Here is a 13613-nt window from a genome sequence, read left to right as displayed (position 1 = left end):
AGATGTCCACACACACACACACACACACACACACACACAACATGACCTAGGCCAGAGGGTCCCAACCTTTCAGCGATGGAAATAATGATGGAAGCAGTATTTGGATCCTTATCCTTACTTATGTCAAAGTAGCAATGTCACACAGCAATAATACTGCATATTACTCATGTTGGAGGAAAGTATAAACGGGTCCTGCAGACAGAAATACCCCTTTCAGAGAATGATTTTATTGATCAGTTATCATTAATGCATTAGTATGTAAGGACAAGTTTAATGTTGCAGCTTGTCAACGTGGAGCTAATTTCACTGTCAAACCAAAAGGCTGCAACTAACTGTTATTTATATAATTGATTAATCTACTGATTATTCCCAATCCTGATCCACATAAGAGCAGAGAAAACTTGAAGATGTTAACTCCTCGAGCCTGAGGGATCAGTTCGTCTGACTTATGTGTCTGACTAATGGTGAGAAACAGAAAATAATCAATGCATTGTATTGAAGATAAGTACAAGCAGAAATACTTATTTGTTGTTCAAGTTAATACTTTAATAATTATCAAAACTCTAATTATAATTATAAAATGAATGTGCACTCAGTGTCCACTTACTTATATGCAAATGCAGAACTTAGTAAATTGAATTATTGATAACTGACACACAAAACCTAATTGCAGCAGCAGGGTGGGTTATAACTGTGGTTGTTAGTAGGTATGTCCTGTGCAGTTTAATTGCCATAACTAGTATTTTGTTTGTTATTGAGATCATCAATATCCTAAAGATCCTGAGGTAATTCTATCTACTTTGCATTCAGCAGAGACACTCCACAGTCTTTCAGAGAGTAACCTTGTCCCCGGCTCACTGACCTAGATGGTGAAAGGGAAATACACTGAACTTCCTGCTTCTCCTGTTTGAGTGTGCACTGGCTCCTGTCCCTGGACTTTCCAGGACCAGGAAACTGCACTGGGAAATATAACAATACGTAAAAGCAACAGCGTTTCTCCTCCATCTCTTCTATCCATCTTTATCAAGCCGAGTAGTTTTCAGGGTTCGTTTCAGAAAGTATAGACAAATTATTTTCAAAAGAAAACACTTCAGGATTTTACTTAAGAACTGACAAAAAAAGTTTAAAAGAAACAGCATCTTTACATTTTAAAGAAAAATAAAGATGTCACAGACTTTGATAACAAGTACAATCACAGAGTCTTAGACTGAGCACAAACAAACATTATTTTGATCAAATAAATACAATCTTTGACCAAAATAGATCTTTTAAGATTTGGAAACAGAAGATATTCATATCAATATGTTTGGAAACCACAAAGGTCGTTGTGGCTTTAATGAGAAATCCACTCACATCTTCCACTTTTCTTCTTAGAGAAGCTACATTAAGTTAAGGAGGATAACTGTGCAGGTAAATATCACGATTTACTCGTAGAGTGTCTCACATCTTCATTTCTCCTCTTAGTGCTTTCTGAGGAGCCACAATGATGTAGACACAGGTTAATAAATGGACAACCATGGACAACCCCTGGTTGGAGGCAGCGATTCGTTTCCAGTAGATTGTATAACTGCCTACTTCCTCTTCCTGCCCCGGCCTCTCCTGCCTCTGCCAGAGGAGGGGCCTGCTCCTGCCGAGCCCAGTGCGCTGTCTGCCGGGCTGGCTCCGATGTTGATCTGTCCCTCCTGGATCTCACTGCGAGCCTCTGGAGGCAGGTGCTCAATCTGCTGCTGCGTCTCCAGATAAAACATCACGTCTCTCAGCTGCTCCTGCAGCTCTGATATTGTCCCATCCTTATGAGCTACTGTAGAAAAACACAAGAAAACAAACCTTTACATTTATTTTGATAAAGAAAACTTAAATAACGTAAACATTTAGAAAAAAAAACTCAAATGATGGATCTATGTCAAGTATTCTCTCTTTTACATCTATAAACATCACTTTTACCATTTAAACCAGTCTGACAGAGCTTAAATATGATGGTAAGTGCTCCTGCCCCCCCTCTGAAGGAGCAGGTGGGGGACGGGGGCTTCTTTATGTAAAAATGATTCTATGAGAGTGAACCAAAACAGTACAGTGGCATCGCAGGCGGCTAAACATTGAGCTGAGCCTATAAAGCTCCATAAAATGGCTGCAGATTCAGCAGACAACTTCCTGTACATTCAAACTCACCTCAGACGTCTGTGAAACTACATTCACAGTGTCCTTTCATATTATACAAATATCAGGTCATAATCAGTATACAGTTGCTTTCACACTCAGATGTGTGATATGCTATATGTACAGCATATAGATATGTATAGCCCTCACTGCTGGCCTCAAGGTCGTGCCTCCACACAGCGGTGTGAACTTTCTGCCTGTGCAAGTGACTGAGTTCAACATTCACACATAAGTAAAGCTGTGGAAAAGGGAGGAAACCTATGAAAGTCATTATCATAATCCTAAATGAAAAGATGTGAAACTGAAAATGTGAATAATCTATCCCACAAAAGAGCTGTTTCAAAAAAAAATAAAATAAAGAAAAATGACACACTCCTGCTGATAGACCGCTAAAAGCATCCGGTGTAAACAGTGTCCTGTGATGCAGCTGAAGAGCGAAGAGAGAAATACTCCAATATATGAGTCATGTACGACAGTCCAGCTGATCATCATGAGCTAAATAAATCTTACCACAGATATTTGTCAGCTGATAAGAAACAAAACTCACTACCACAGTAAACTAAGGTCAACATGATAAACGTGATACCTGCATGTCACCTGTTAGAGCTTAGCCCAGGGCTGCGAGCATAGCTACAGGTGTGGTCAACTGTAAAATGTCCCTCTCAGTACAGATATACATAATATTCTGTCATGTTTCTACATACAAACTTAAAGAAAAATAAAGGTACCATAATGTGTTTTTTCCGCTTTATTTAACAAATGTCAACCAGTGCATATTGTTCTCCAATTTTGTTGAATCTCAAATCTCAAATATCAGTGTCCTCAGAATCCAGGTGTCAGATGGGCTCTAAACAAAGGTGGAAGGTGCATGTGCCAGGAAAGCTAACAGGGTTAACTGTATCAGTGTCAACTCAACGATTAGAACTGTTCAGTCTTTCTTAAGAATGGGACATTTCTGAGCTCCACATGTCTGCTGCTGCACAAAACCAGAAATCTCACTCAGCTTTGGAGACTGAGTCTCTGAATCTTTACAGATCAATGTGATAGAAACATCATTGACATATTGTCATCAATGTTGCAGAAGCCTGAAACCCTCTAAAAAAAAAAGTGTAACACATCATCACTTGACTCAACTGACGACAGATCAGAAGAGGTGTGTTCATTCTAAACTGCTTCACCTCAAGCTTGTTCTTACAGTGTGTCACATTTCTGCCAAAGCTAGAGATTAAAGTTTAGAAACCTTTTTAAAATCATAACAAGTGAGATGTGTGGATCTTGCACATAAACAGAGTGCACATGCACTGAGGGAAGTTTGTTTATACTGTCCTGATCCTCAGAGCGGACTGATGTGGGAAAAATTCAGGTGCGACTAAACCGCAGACTGAATACTTCCATTCAAACCTACTAAACCTATTAAACTGACATTGCCCTCAGGCAAAGTGGTGATCTTTGGCAGAAGTGTCTGTAAGACGCAGGAAACACAGTCTGCTCTCATTATCTTTTTATCTTCTAAAGAAACACCAAAAATGAATAAGGGAGTGTACAGAGGAGAGAAGTGGGGGAGTGAGTGAGACCAGTTGTGTAACCGTTTTATCCTTTAAGTGTTTTTCATTTCATCTCCATACCACCTGTACAACAGTACGGTATAAAACTACTATTCTTCACGCAGCTCTTCCCTTTACCCAAGATGCTCTTGCAGAATGTCACCGTTCTCAGCAACAGGCACATGTTCTGTGCAACAGCATTTGTTTACGATTTGCAGATATGACTGTATAAATAAGGAAGCACTGCAAGTCCTAGATCAAAAATTCCCCAGCCCGTTGAGGGCTTATATTCCCTTTCATTTGCCATATTCCAAATAACAAGCAGCCATTTGGACCATTTGTGCAAACCCACACCCCCATGCAGCCACAGAGTTCCGTACCAGACCCGAACCGTTACGTAGAATTATCTCCAAGGCAAATCTGCTGAAGGGGTCATACACTTTCACAATAAAACAAATCCTTGCCAATGCTTAGACTTCGGTTTAGCCGATTTACAAGTTACATGTTGTGTCATGGCTGTCGCCAGAGGCAATCTACTGGACCGAATCCACAAGATTTTGTAAGAATCATACATTTACACACCCACCTCTATAAACATAGGGCCCAGGCAGAGTTCCACTTTAACTTTAAGACTGAGTTTTGCCCTTGAGTGAAGGTTGTGGATTTAAACTCTTCTTTATGAAAATGATGTTGCAACTCTCTAGAGATTTCAGTGTTTGCGTGAACACGTCTGACCGGAGAATCTCATTGTTCATGTGTCAAAGGCAAACTCCAGAGAAAGTCTGGACTAAATTGTGCAGGTAATCTCCAGAGGTCATGACTGGGAACTGCTTTAGAAAGGGAGGGTGAGGGATTCAGTAGAAAATATGCAGCTTCACCATAAGATTCCACTAAATCCTACGCACTGAACCTTTAAATCCATGATCAACTTAATGACAGTGCAATATAAAACTGTTTTTAACTCTGCTCAAGTGATTTATGAAATGAATGAAAATTGTGAGGGGGAAAAACTCACCGTACAACTAGTGACAAGCCTCCAGCTGTGAAACTATATGAGAGTCTTAGTGTCCATGTATCTAGTTTTAGATGCAATAACATCTTGATATTTAATGAAATTCAGTTGAAATCCATTTAAAAGCATGTAACCATGAAAACTTCACTGTCCACTGTGGTGGTCACTCAGAGGGTTGTTGTCTTTCCCATCGTGTTGCTGACTCTGGCCAGCTGCCAAACAATTTCTACAGACCCTACAATGTTCCTGCACATTCTTACAGCTTCAGTTTAATTCGAACCAAATGTCTCTGATGGGAAGTTGAGTTCTGTTTTTTTTAGTCTGTCGTGATAAAAAAGGAAAAACAATGTCCCCTCCATAATGATACTGTATCCAGTGCACAGAGTATTGTGCAAGGGCTTGGCCACTGTGTTGAGATGAAGACTGAAAAATGTATTTAGAATATTTGGTGATTTTGCCAAGAATTCAGAGTCATGTCATGTGTGGTCTCCTCCCTACTCACCACTCTCTTTTCCTTTGCGCTCCTCGTCTGCCAGCTGGGACTGCAGCTGCATCTGATTGGATCTCAGACAGTGGTTCATCTCCTGCTCCTCCTTCAGGTCGTGGCTCAGCTTCACCACTCGACTGTTTAACTGAGTGTACCTTAACATGCAAATGACAGACCTGTAAGTTGTCACATTCTCTACAGAAACAAGACCTTCTCACTCTGGTGTAAATGCCCTGGTATTGTGCCTGTTGGCTCACTTGCACCACTTACTGGAACAGAGCGATTGTTCACAAACATTAGTTATGGTGAGTACTGCCTGGGGTTGAGGGCTAAGAGTGATACATTTGGATGAAATAAGAATAATAAAAAGAAGAATATAACAGGAAAACCTAGAACCCAAGAAGTCTAGAAACTGACAGAAACACAGACACACAAACCAAAATGTAAAGCAATTGGAGTCAACACCTACTTTTTCTCCATGCCCTGCTTGTCTTTGGTTATTTCTCCTAATCGACGCTCCAAGTTATCACATCGCTCCAAGGTTTCCTTAAATTTAGCCTTCATGTTGTTTATCTGAGGGGCAAACATAAACACAGGTGTTAGATGTGATGTGTGTGCACAGAATGACCAGAAAAGACGTATCTGATGGAAGAAATCAGCTAGTAAACATATTTGTGTGAACCTATACAAATGCTCGTATTGAGAATCAGTACCTCCTCGGCTGTCTCCTTCTCCAGATGAACGATCTTATTCTCCCAGTAAATCCTCTGAGACTCCAGTTGACTCGTCAGCAGGTACGAGTACTGTACACACAGAACACTCATCAGAACAGGTCGGAGTTGATTTCGCAAAAAAACAAAAAAGGGGAAAAGCTTACCTCAAGTTGAAGTGCATCGATTTTCTCAGCTTGACATGTGTCTCCCTCACACTCGTACTGTACCATCTTCCCATCAGTCTTACTGGCCACCAGCCGGTGCACGTAGTTATCTAAAATAACATGGATCAACATCAGCTCGTCATAAGAAAATCCTTATAGTCTCAAAGTTGGTCCAATGGATCCAGTTGATGAATCAATCAAATAATCTAATAATCTGTTGATTGTTTTAGCCATTTACCAACATTTGCTGGTTAATGCTTTTTCTCCGTTTTAGATCATTGTAAAATATTGCACATCTTTATGTTTTGGACTCTCAGATGGACAAGACAAACAAGAACGATAATCAGGGCAACTATTTTTCACTATTTTCTAACATTTTGTAGATAAACCAAAACAAAGACTCGGTAATGAAAATAAGGTTCCTTACGCTGCCTAATGAGGGTGTCTAAACCCTACAATGCATCCAAAACTTGTATATACTTACTATTTGTAACACACCATGAACAACAAGTCCTTCAAATGTTAATATGAAAATAATATCTTGAACTACATCTATGCCAACCTGGTCATTACATTTGTTGATCAAAATGATTTGTTACGACCGAAGCTCCAGAAGAGCTATTTAATTTGTTTTGCCAGTGACTCATCCTAATTGAGTGCTAATATTTCCATGTGACTGCTTGATGTATTAATAGGCATCTCTTTGCTAATATTTTAGTCATAATAACTGTTGATGGTTATAGTTAACAGCATATTTTGGTATCTTTCTGTCCTCTAGTGGCCAAAATTGGTTAAAAAAGCTATTATACTATTTACCAGAGAAAAACCAGGAGTGATAAGAGCAACACCAAAGAAAAAGAAAAAAAACACAGGTTGCATCATAAAATAACAATCACCATCCTAAACAAGCAACAAACATACAATACATAAATATTGAGCACCTCCTGCGTAGTCCCAGACACGGTGGTTGGTGAGCTGCATAGCGTACGTATGCTGCGTTTCCTCAAAGTGCTTGTACGCATGCCGGCTGACGTAGCGACCACAACCGATGTGCCCGCAGATCAAACAAATCCACAGGTTCTGTCGAAAAAAAGAGTCAAGTGGGATGAAGAAAGGTAAAACGGAAAATCTAAGTGATTTAAAGACTGCCAAGTTAAAACGGCTTTATAGGAGATACACCAAACAGACCGCATCAGTTACCTCCTGCACGCCGCACTCAAAGCATTTGTTCTCTTCAACTGGTTCTGGTGTTTGACAGTACCTACATACAGGACACCTGAAAACAGAGCACACATTCATCTATTGTCACACACATGTGCAGAGGGCCTTTGTGAAACAGACATGTGTTATGAAGAGGACAAAACAAGCAACACATGACATGAAGCCTGGAGAAATAACCAGTGGGCTGAGAGTAAGAGGAGACAACATGGGAGTATGGTTCCTTTATTAACAAGGTGGTTGATCAGTTCTGTATTTAAACTGAACAACAATAACAGTCACTAGCATGGACATAGTGCCACTGATAGAGGTAATGATAGAAACTGGCACTGCAGATTTTTAGTCACATATCTTGATCAAATAAGGTCAGAAATAAGCTCTCAACTAGTGTTGTCCACATATTTCTGCCAATAGTGATTCCAGAGAGCAACTATCAAGTACATCAAGTGACTGGGAGTGGCCTGAATAACATGACAACATTTAACACTATGTGGGAAACACAGGGCAGAGTATGTGTTTGTGTAACTCACGAGGCATCTTCCCACCGCTGGAGACACTGGCTGTGAAAGCTGTGATTGCAGAGAGTGGTGAGGATGCCGTTAACCGACTCGTCCATTCTTTCCAGGCACACAGTGCACTTTGGCACCTCGGTGAGCTCCATCACCGGCAGACTGGCTCCCTGAGGAGAGGGAGGGAGGGGGAGGGGGAGGGAGAGGAGAGAGAGAGAGAGAAAGAGAGAGAGAGAGAGAGAGAGAGAGAGAGAGAGAGAGAGAGAGAGAGAGAGAGAGAGAGAGAGAGAGAGAGAGAGAGAGAGAGAGAGAGAGAGAGAGAGAGAATGTAAAAAACATATGCTGGGTGGAGTCAAAAGTCTGAATAGTTTTCAGTCCTGAGCAAATTCAGATAAGAAAAACAGATGGGAAATTTCTGGGTTTTATTAAATCCCCAACACTTGGAACAGTAAAGAGAAGAACTCTAAAGAACATGTTGGACTTGACCTCACATAAATGAATTAAGTAAACAAAAAAAGTCACACACGTCTGCATTTCCTGGCTTCCTTGTTAATGACGTCATCATATGACAATTCCTGAGCAAGTTCTGCAATGATGCCGATAAAAGACCACTTATGTTCCTGTCTTACACCCGTAAGTTTTATTGCGTGTGTGTGTGTGTGTTTTTACATAACCAAAGCCTTTGTGAGGTTTCTAGTACGACTACTGTATTTCATTGCACTCCTAGTTACTCAAATAAATACCAGTGCATTTTCCGATCAATCACTCACACATTTATGGTCATGTAAAAAGGCAAAATTGAGAATATAGGATGAGATGTTGAATATCCCTTGTACGTTTGAGGGTCTTTTGCACAATTTAGGTTACCAACTACCAGTAGATGTTGGCAGGTGTTAGTGGCCACCAGCGGATTTTAGGGAAATAGCGCCATCAAGTGTTTGGGCCTTGTAATCAATGATACAGGCCGAACTTGAGGGTACACTGAGGCTAAAGGTAAATCTGACTGGCTACTGGCTTGTATGGCAGCACTATGAAAGCCATGTGAACCCCTCAGTAGATCAAACATCATTATCTCTATGCCTTTTTAAACTAAACACTCTTGTTCATCGTGACCCCCACTGTCTATATGTCAAGTTTCAAGTGATTTTACTGTAGAAATGATGAGGAAAGTTGAAGTGAAAGTCAGCTACTTTTTCGTTATTGCACTGATAACTTGCTCCTATTAAATTAAAAAAAATAAACCTCTTCATCCTGAACAAGAGTGAGGTGAGATTCTTAGTTACCTCTTAAAATAAAATAAAAAACGATATTTAATAAGGGCACGTTATTTATTAGTAGTTGACTATCCCTTTAATTTTCTTAATAAACATACATATAATATTCTATTTCATTATACTTGTTAATGTTTACAATTGACCAAAATAAGTGACATTAAACTTTCAATGTTTGTCTTCTGCTTTTTTTTCCAGCTCCAAGTCAAATACTGTAAAAATACAAATAGACATTCTTACGTGACAAGGTTTCATAAATGACGAACCACATGACCACAGCGACACACAGCTGTTCCGTGACACAACCGCAGCCAGTGAGTCTCGGAGAGAACTTTACAGGCTGCACTTTCTCGGTTTGAGAATTGTCACAGCCCTACAATCACAAACAATATTTTGTAGTGCCACAAAAATTAAAATTCAAAAACATTTAAAATCCCAACTAAAAAAACAATATAAATTATACTTGCATATCTACAATCAAGCACACAACATAAACATCCCGCATTTGTTTGATTGTCGGGTTCCCTTTGGTTCGTCCTTCATCGGTTGTTCATTAATAAATTTAACTGATCAAGGGACAAATTATTGTTTTTAACAGATACACAGGGGAAACCTGTACCTCCTTCCATACCATGAGCTTAGAATATGTCCTTAAGGCGATTAGTCATTTACCTCTTCAGACTTTACAACTTCTGCCCGCTCCACATAGACCAGTTGGCACACTGCTTCCTCTATGGAGTTGAACTGGCGGCCGTTACACGCTGTGAAAAAACTGTCTGCAGCTGCCTAAACAAACAGTGAAGAAAAAAAAGCAGCTTTAGGAGAGAATGGTGCAAAGATACATCATATTATAACTACTGGGCAATAGAAGCATAGGCTTATTCTAATCTAACCACTTGCTTGTCTTTTGTTTTCATTTTTCTGAGGAAATGTGTCATGTTGAATTAACTGAGAAGTCCTGGATGCCTGAACTTATCTCCAGAACACAACCAGAACCACTGCACTGCAGATATGACTGATACTCTGAGCCTGAAAACCCAGAGCAGAACATCAAATCAAAGACCATCTATTCACTGATATGCATTCAAATCAGCTAGATACTTGAAACAAAAGCTCAATCTTTGTTTTGGTTTATGTGCAACAATTATGCCACTCTCTACTAATATCAGTATAAATACTAGTACGAGTCCTGCAATCTTTCAATATCCGGTTAGAATTCATTGGGACGTTGAACATGTAGTTAGTTGGTAAGAAAAAGGCAAACTCTTCTACTGGCATTGGGAAAGGAGTCAATCCCAGTGGTTTAAAAAAGGTTTAACAGATGCAACTTTTGGTCAGTAGGCCAAAAGGGTAAACGTACTATAAATGACCCCTACAGTGATGGAATATTTTCATCCTACCGAGATCACATTGAATTAGTTTCCTATAAATCTGACATTTTGTTCAAAAGGAAATTCCCAGATTTTATTCATCTCACGTAGACGACTACCAAAGGTGATTTATCTCCATCAAACACAACTCACTCAACTCCGTCGACCATCTACACACCACTGTAGGAAGTGGACTTGGGCCCAAATCTTGGTGCCTCATGCTGAGAAGAGCATCTTTCTCTTTCTCTCTAAATGTTCTGGTTAAAGTCGTTGCTGAGTGAGGTTGCATTGTGTGTGTGGGTGGGAGTTGTAAGTTTGTTTCCTGTCAATTTTTTAAAAGAAACATTTTCTGAGACAAACACCCGATACTGCTGAGTAATGCTGAGATTTTACCTGTCTACAAAACTTTATCAGAACCATGTACTGGTTTGGAGTGGAGTCCCGTATGATCTTCATATGCTCCATTACATCATTAAATGGGGCCATGAGCTTCATGAGGTCATGGCTGGTCATGGTTGCTGGGACAGTCAGGATACACACCATGGCACTACGTCTTACATCTTCAGTCAGTGAAGTCATTTTGCTGCAACAAGTCAAAATAATACACATTCCAGCTCAAAACCGCACATAACTTCAGAAGAAATGAACACAAAGGTCAGGTGTGACTCACTTGGTCTTGTAGAGGTGCATAATACCATAGACGATCTCCACAGAGGGGTTTCCACTGAAGAAAGAGATCTGGTCGGGCAGCTGCTTGGAGGGCGAGTCTGGAGCAGTGACTGCCATTGCACTGCTTTCCTGTAAACCCTCTGTGTCCTCAGTGTTTGCTGCCTGAAGTTCACTGCTCTGCTCGGCTGAACCACCAGGGTCTTCACCTCCTCCTTTATCTAGAGGGGGAATTGGTTGGTAATATATTTAGTTTTTGTAGAAATGGAAATACCAAAATGTCACAATACTTTCTGACTTCTCTACCTTGACTGTGGCTCTTGGCTCCAAATTTATTGATTCTGACAGAATAAATGTTACTGTTGTATATTTGGTCTCAAGTACAGTACTGTCCAAAAATTTTAAGAAGTTTAGATGTTTACATTCCTCTCCATCACATATTCCCAACTGGGGGGAATTTGATCCATCCCACAAACATTTTGTATCATAACGAGGGCCTAAAGAAACAACCAGTGTCACAAAGAAGAGTCAGAGACAAGAAGAAGCAGGAGTCCTGCAGCAGATGCTCTGGACCCCACAGAGCCCTGATCTCAACGTCACACATTGAAATCACATGAAGAGACAGAAGACAAGCTAATAAAAACGCCCCTTCTGAACTAAACCTCACTAAGACTGAACTCTTAGTCATCCTGGCCATCCAATCTCTGCAGCATACCGACAAAATCGTCATCCTCTTAAAAGGCTGCAAGAAACATGGGTGTCATGTTTGATAACTAGCTTTCTTTCTCTTTCCATGTTTCATCTGTCCGGCCGATTTGCCCAACTCGTCAGGCCATACCTTACTCACCCCACTCAGCTCTGCATACATGCTCATACAGCTCTTCATCTCACCTCGGTTATATGACAATCCTTTAGTTATGGCAATGACTCATTCTATATACTTATAACCTAAACAAACAAACATCAAACAAATTTGCTACTTAATCATATTCCATATAAGGATTTCTATACAATAACATGAGTTGTTATGATTGTAAAAAACTGTGCCCTGTTCCTGTCAACTCTTCGATTTTCTTATCTGGAGTCAGATCATAGTGGCAACTGGTTAAACAGGAAGTCAAACTGTGCAAGTCCTCAGCAAAGATTGTCAGCTGCACCTGGGGATCCTACCACGTTCCAAAGACAGATTTTGTCTCTACAGAGGATTCAGGGTCTATCCCAGAGTCTCATTCCAGTTGGACAGGACTGGAAAACCACTAAAGATCTCATTAAACACTGGAACCACCTTATTTGATTCCTTCGGAAGCAAGGAGGGGGGGGGGGAATTCAGTCCTTGCTTCCTCTGGATGTCCGAGCTCCTTAAACTATTCCTGTGTACGTTGTACTTCTTGTACTTGTACTGTGCACACACACCTCTTGTATAATGTTGCTCTGATTGTTGTATGTCTTACCTGGGCTGGGCTCAAAGGTTTCTATCACCATGTCCCCCATGGCTCGGCTGCCAATGTGTTGGTGCAGAACAGCTGATCTCTCCAGCTCAGTCTTTCCACTCAGAGCGTGTTTGGCTAAAGCCAGAGCTTTGTCCTGCCGCTCCTCCTCAGACATGTCGTCATCTGCAGAACAAGACAGAAACGAACGTGAGACAGGTCACTTGTTTCTCCGAGCTCCGACGAACGGGACGACAGTGTCCCAGCACCGGAGTGAGACATTGTTTACGTCAGTGTTTTATTGCAGGGCTAGTTATATTAGTTAGATACTGGATTGGCTAACACTGCTGTTAGCTACCGGACTGACGTCACAATAAAGTGTCAGGGACTTTGAAGTGACTCACCAGCTGAGTACTGGAAACCCAGGGGAGACGGAGACTGGTCAGCTAGTTCCAGGCGGATAACAACCAGCGACACACTCATGTGTCAAGACAGAAACAGCCACTTCAACAGAGAACTAAACAACCCGGTGACAGCCAGCTAAGCTAGCCTGCTAAATCTCCAGCTAACACGCTAACTTAACTTGCGTCTGCGTTTAACCAGCCGAGGCGCATTAACTGTAGTTAATACGGTGTGTTCGTCATCCTGCGTTGTCTTCGCAGACCAAGAACACAAAATACACGAGTGTTTTGTAGCTAAAACCGAGAGTCGCTCAAGTCATCCTGCTCCCAGCTGTTTCTAGCACGTCACTCTTCTTCGCACACAAAACAAAGGAGCGGTGGTTAACCCCAAGTGTGTCGCTGCCCCCTACAGGCACTGAGTCGGTACTGCAGCTGTCACAGGAGTAGGAATCAGGGTTATTTAAACCACACAAACAAACAAACAAATGAGTAAATAAAAACTATGCCTATTAGTGTTCACTAAATTCTTTTGACGAGCCCAATTTCTGTCAGTTAAAGGAATCCATCCATCCAGAGCCGGACCCCCACCGTTCCAGACGTATGCATGCACGTACGTACAGATATATATTTTTTCAGTATAAACATTTATTAGGTTAAATCAGCTGTATGCCTAC

The 13613-nt window shown here is 40.9% G+C and overlaps 1 protein-coding gene across 1 annotated transcript; it reads right to left on the bottom strand.

The window, feature by feature from the left end:
* Positions 1-1069: 1069 nt before the first annotated feature.
* On the bottom strand, positions 1070-13323 carry LOC118125956 (BRCA1 associated protein). The gene is made up of 13 exons (XM_035185058.2): positions 12943-13323; positions 12563-12724; positions 11116-11332; positions 10839-11028; positions 9748-9861; positions 7826-7974; positions 7278-7353; positions 7019-7157; positions 6078-6187; positions 5914-6003; positions 5670-5773; positions 5216-5355; positions 1070-1801 (listed from the first exon to the last, which is right to left on the bottom strand). Exons 1-13 carry the CDS (start codon positions 13019-13021, stop codon positions 1572-1574), a joined length of 1800 nt encoding a protein of 599 aa, XP_035040949.1. The 5' UTR covers positions 13022-13323; the 3' UTR covers positions 1070-1571.
* Between the last annotated feature and the right edge of the window lie 290 nt (positions 13324-13613).

The sequence above is a fragment of the Hippoglossus stenolepis genome, chromosome 18, assembly GCF_022539355.2.
Source record: "Hippoglossus stenolepis isolate QCI-W04-F060 chromosome 18, HSTE1.2, whole genome shotgun sequence".
NCBI lineage: Eukaryota > Metazoa > Chordata > Actinopteri > Pleuronectiformes > Pleuronectidae > Hippoglossus > Hippoglossus stenolepis.
Note: the sequence above shows the minus strand (reverse complement) of the source record. Positions and strands in the feature narration are given on the sequence as shown.

What these genes read in the sequence shown, in the direction of transcription:
- LOC118125956 (XM_035185058.2), bottom strand. Translation starts at nt 13,021, where the DNA reads ATGAGTGTGTCGCTGGTTGTTATCCGCCTGGAACTAGCTGACCAGTCT. An exon ending in TGTCTGGGACTACGCAGGAG is followed by an intron (nt 6,188 to 7,018) that starts GTGCTCAATATT and finishes ATGTTATTTTAG; the next exon opens with ATAACTACGTGCACCGGCTG. An exon ending in TCGATGCACTTCAACTTGAG is followed by an intron (nt 6,004 to 6,077) that starts GTAAGCTTTTCC and finishes CTGTGTGTACAG; the next exon opens with TACTCGTACCTGCTGACGAG.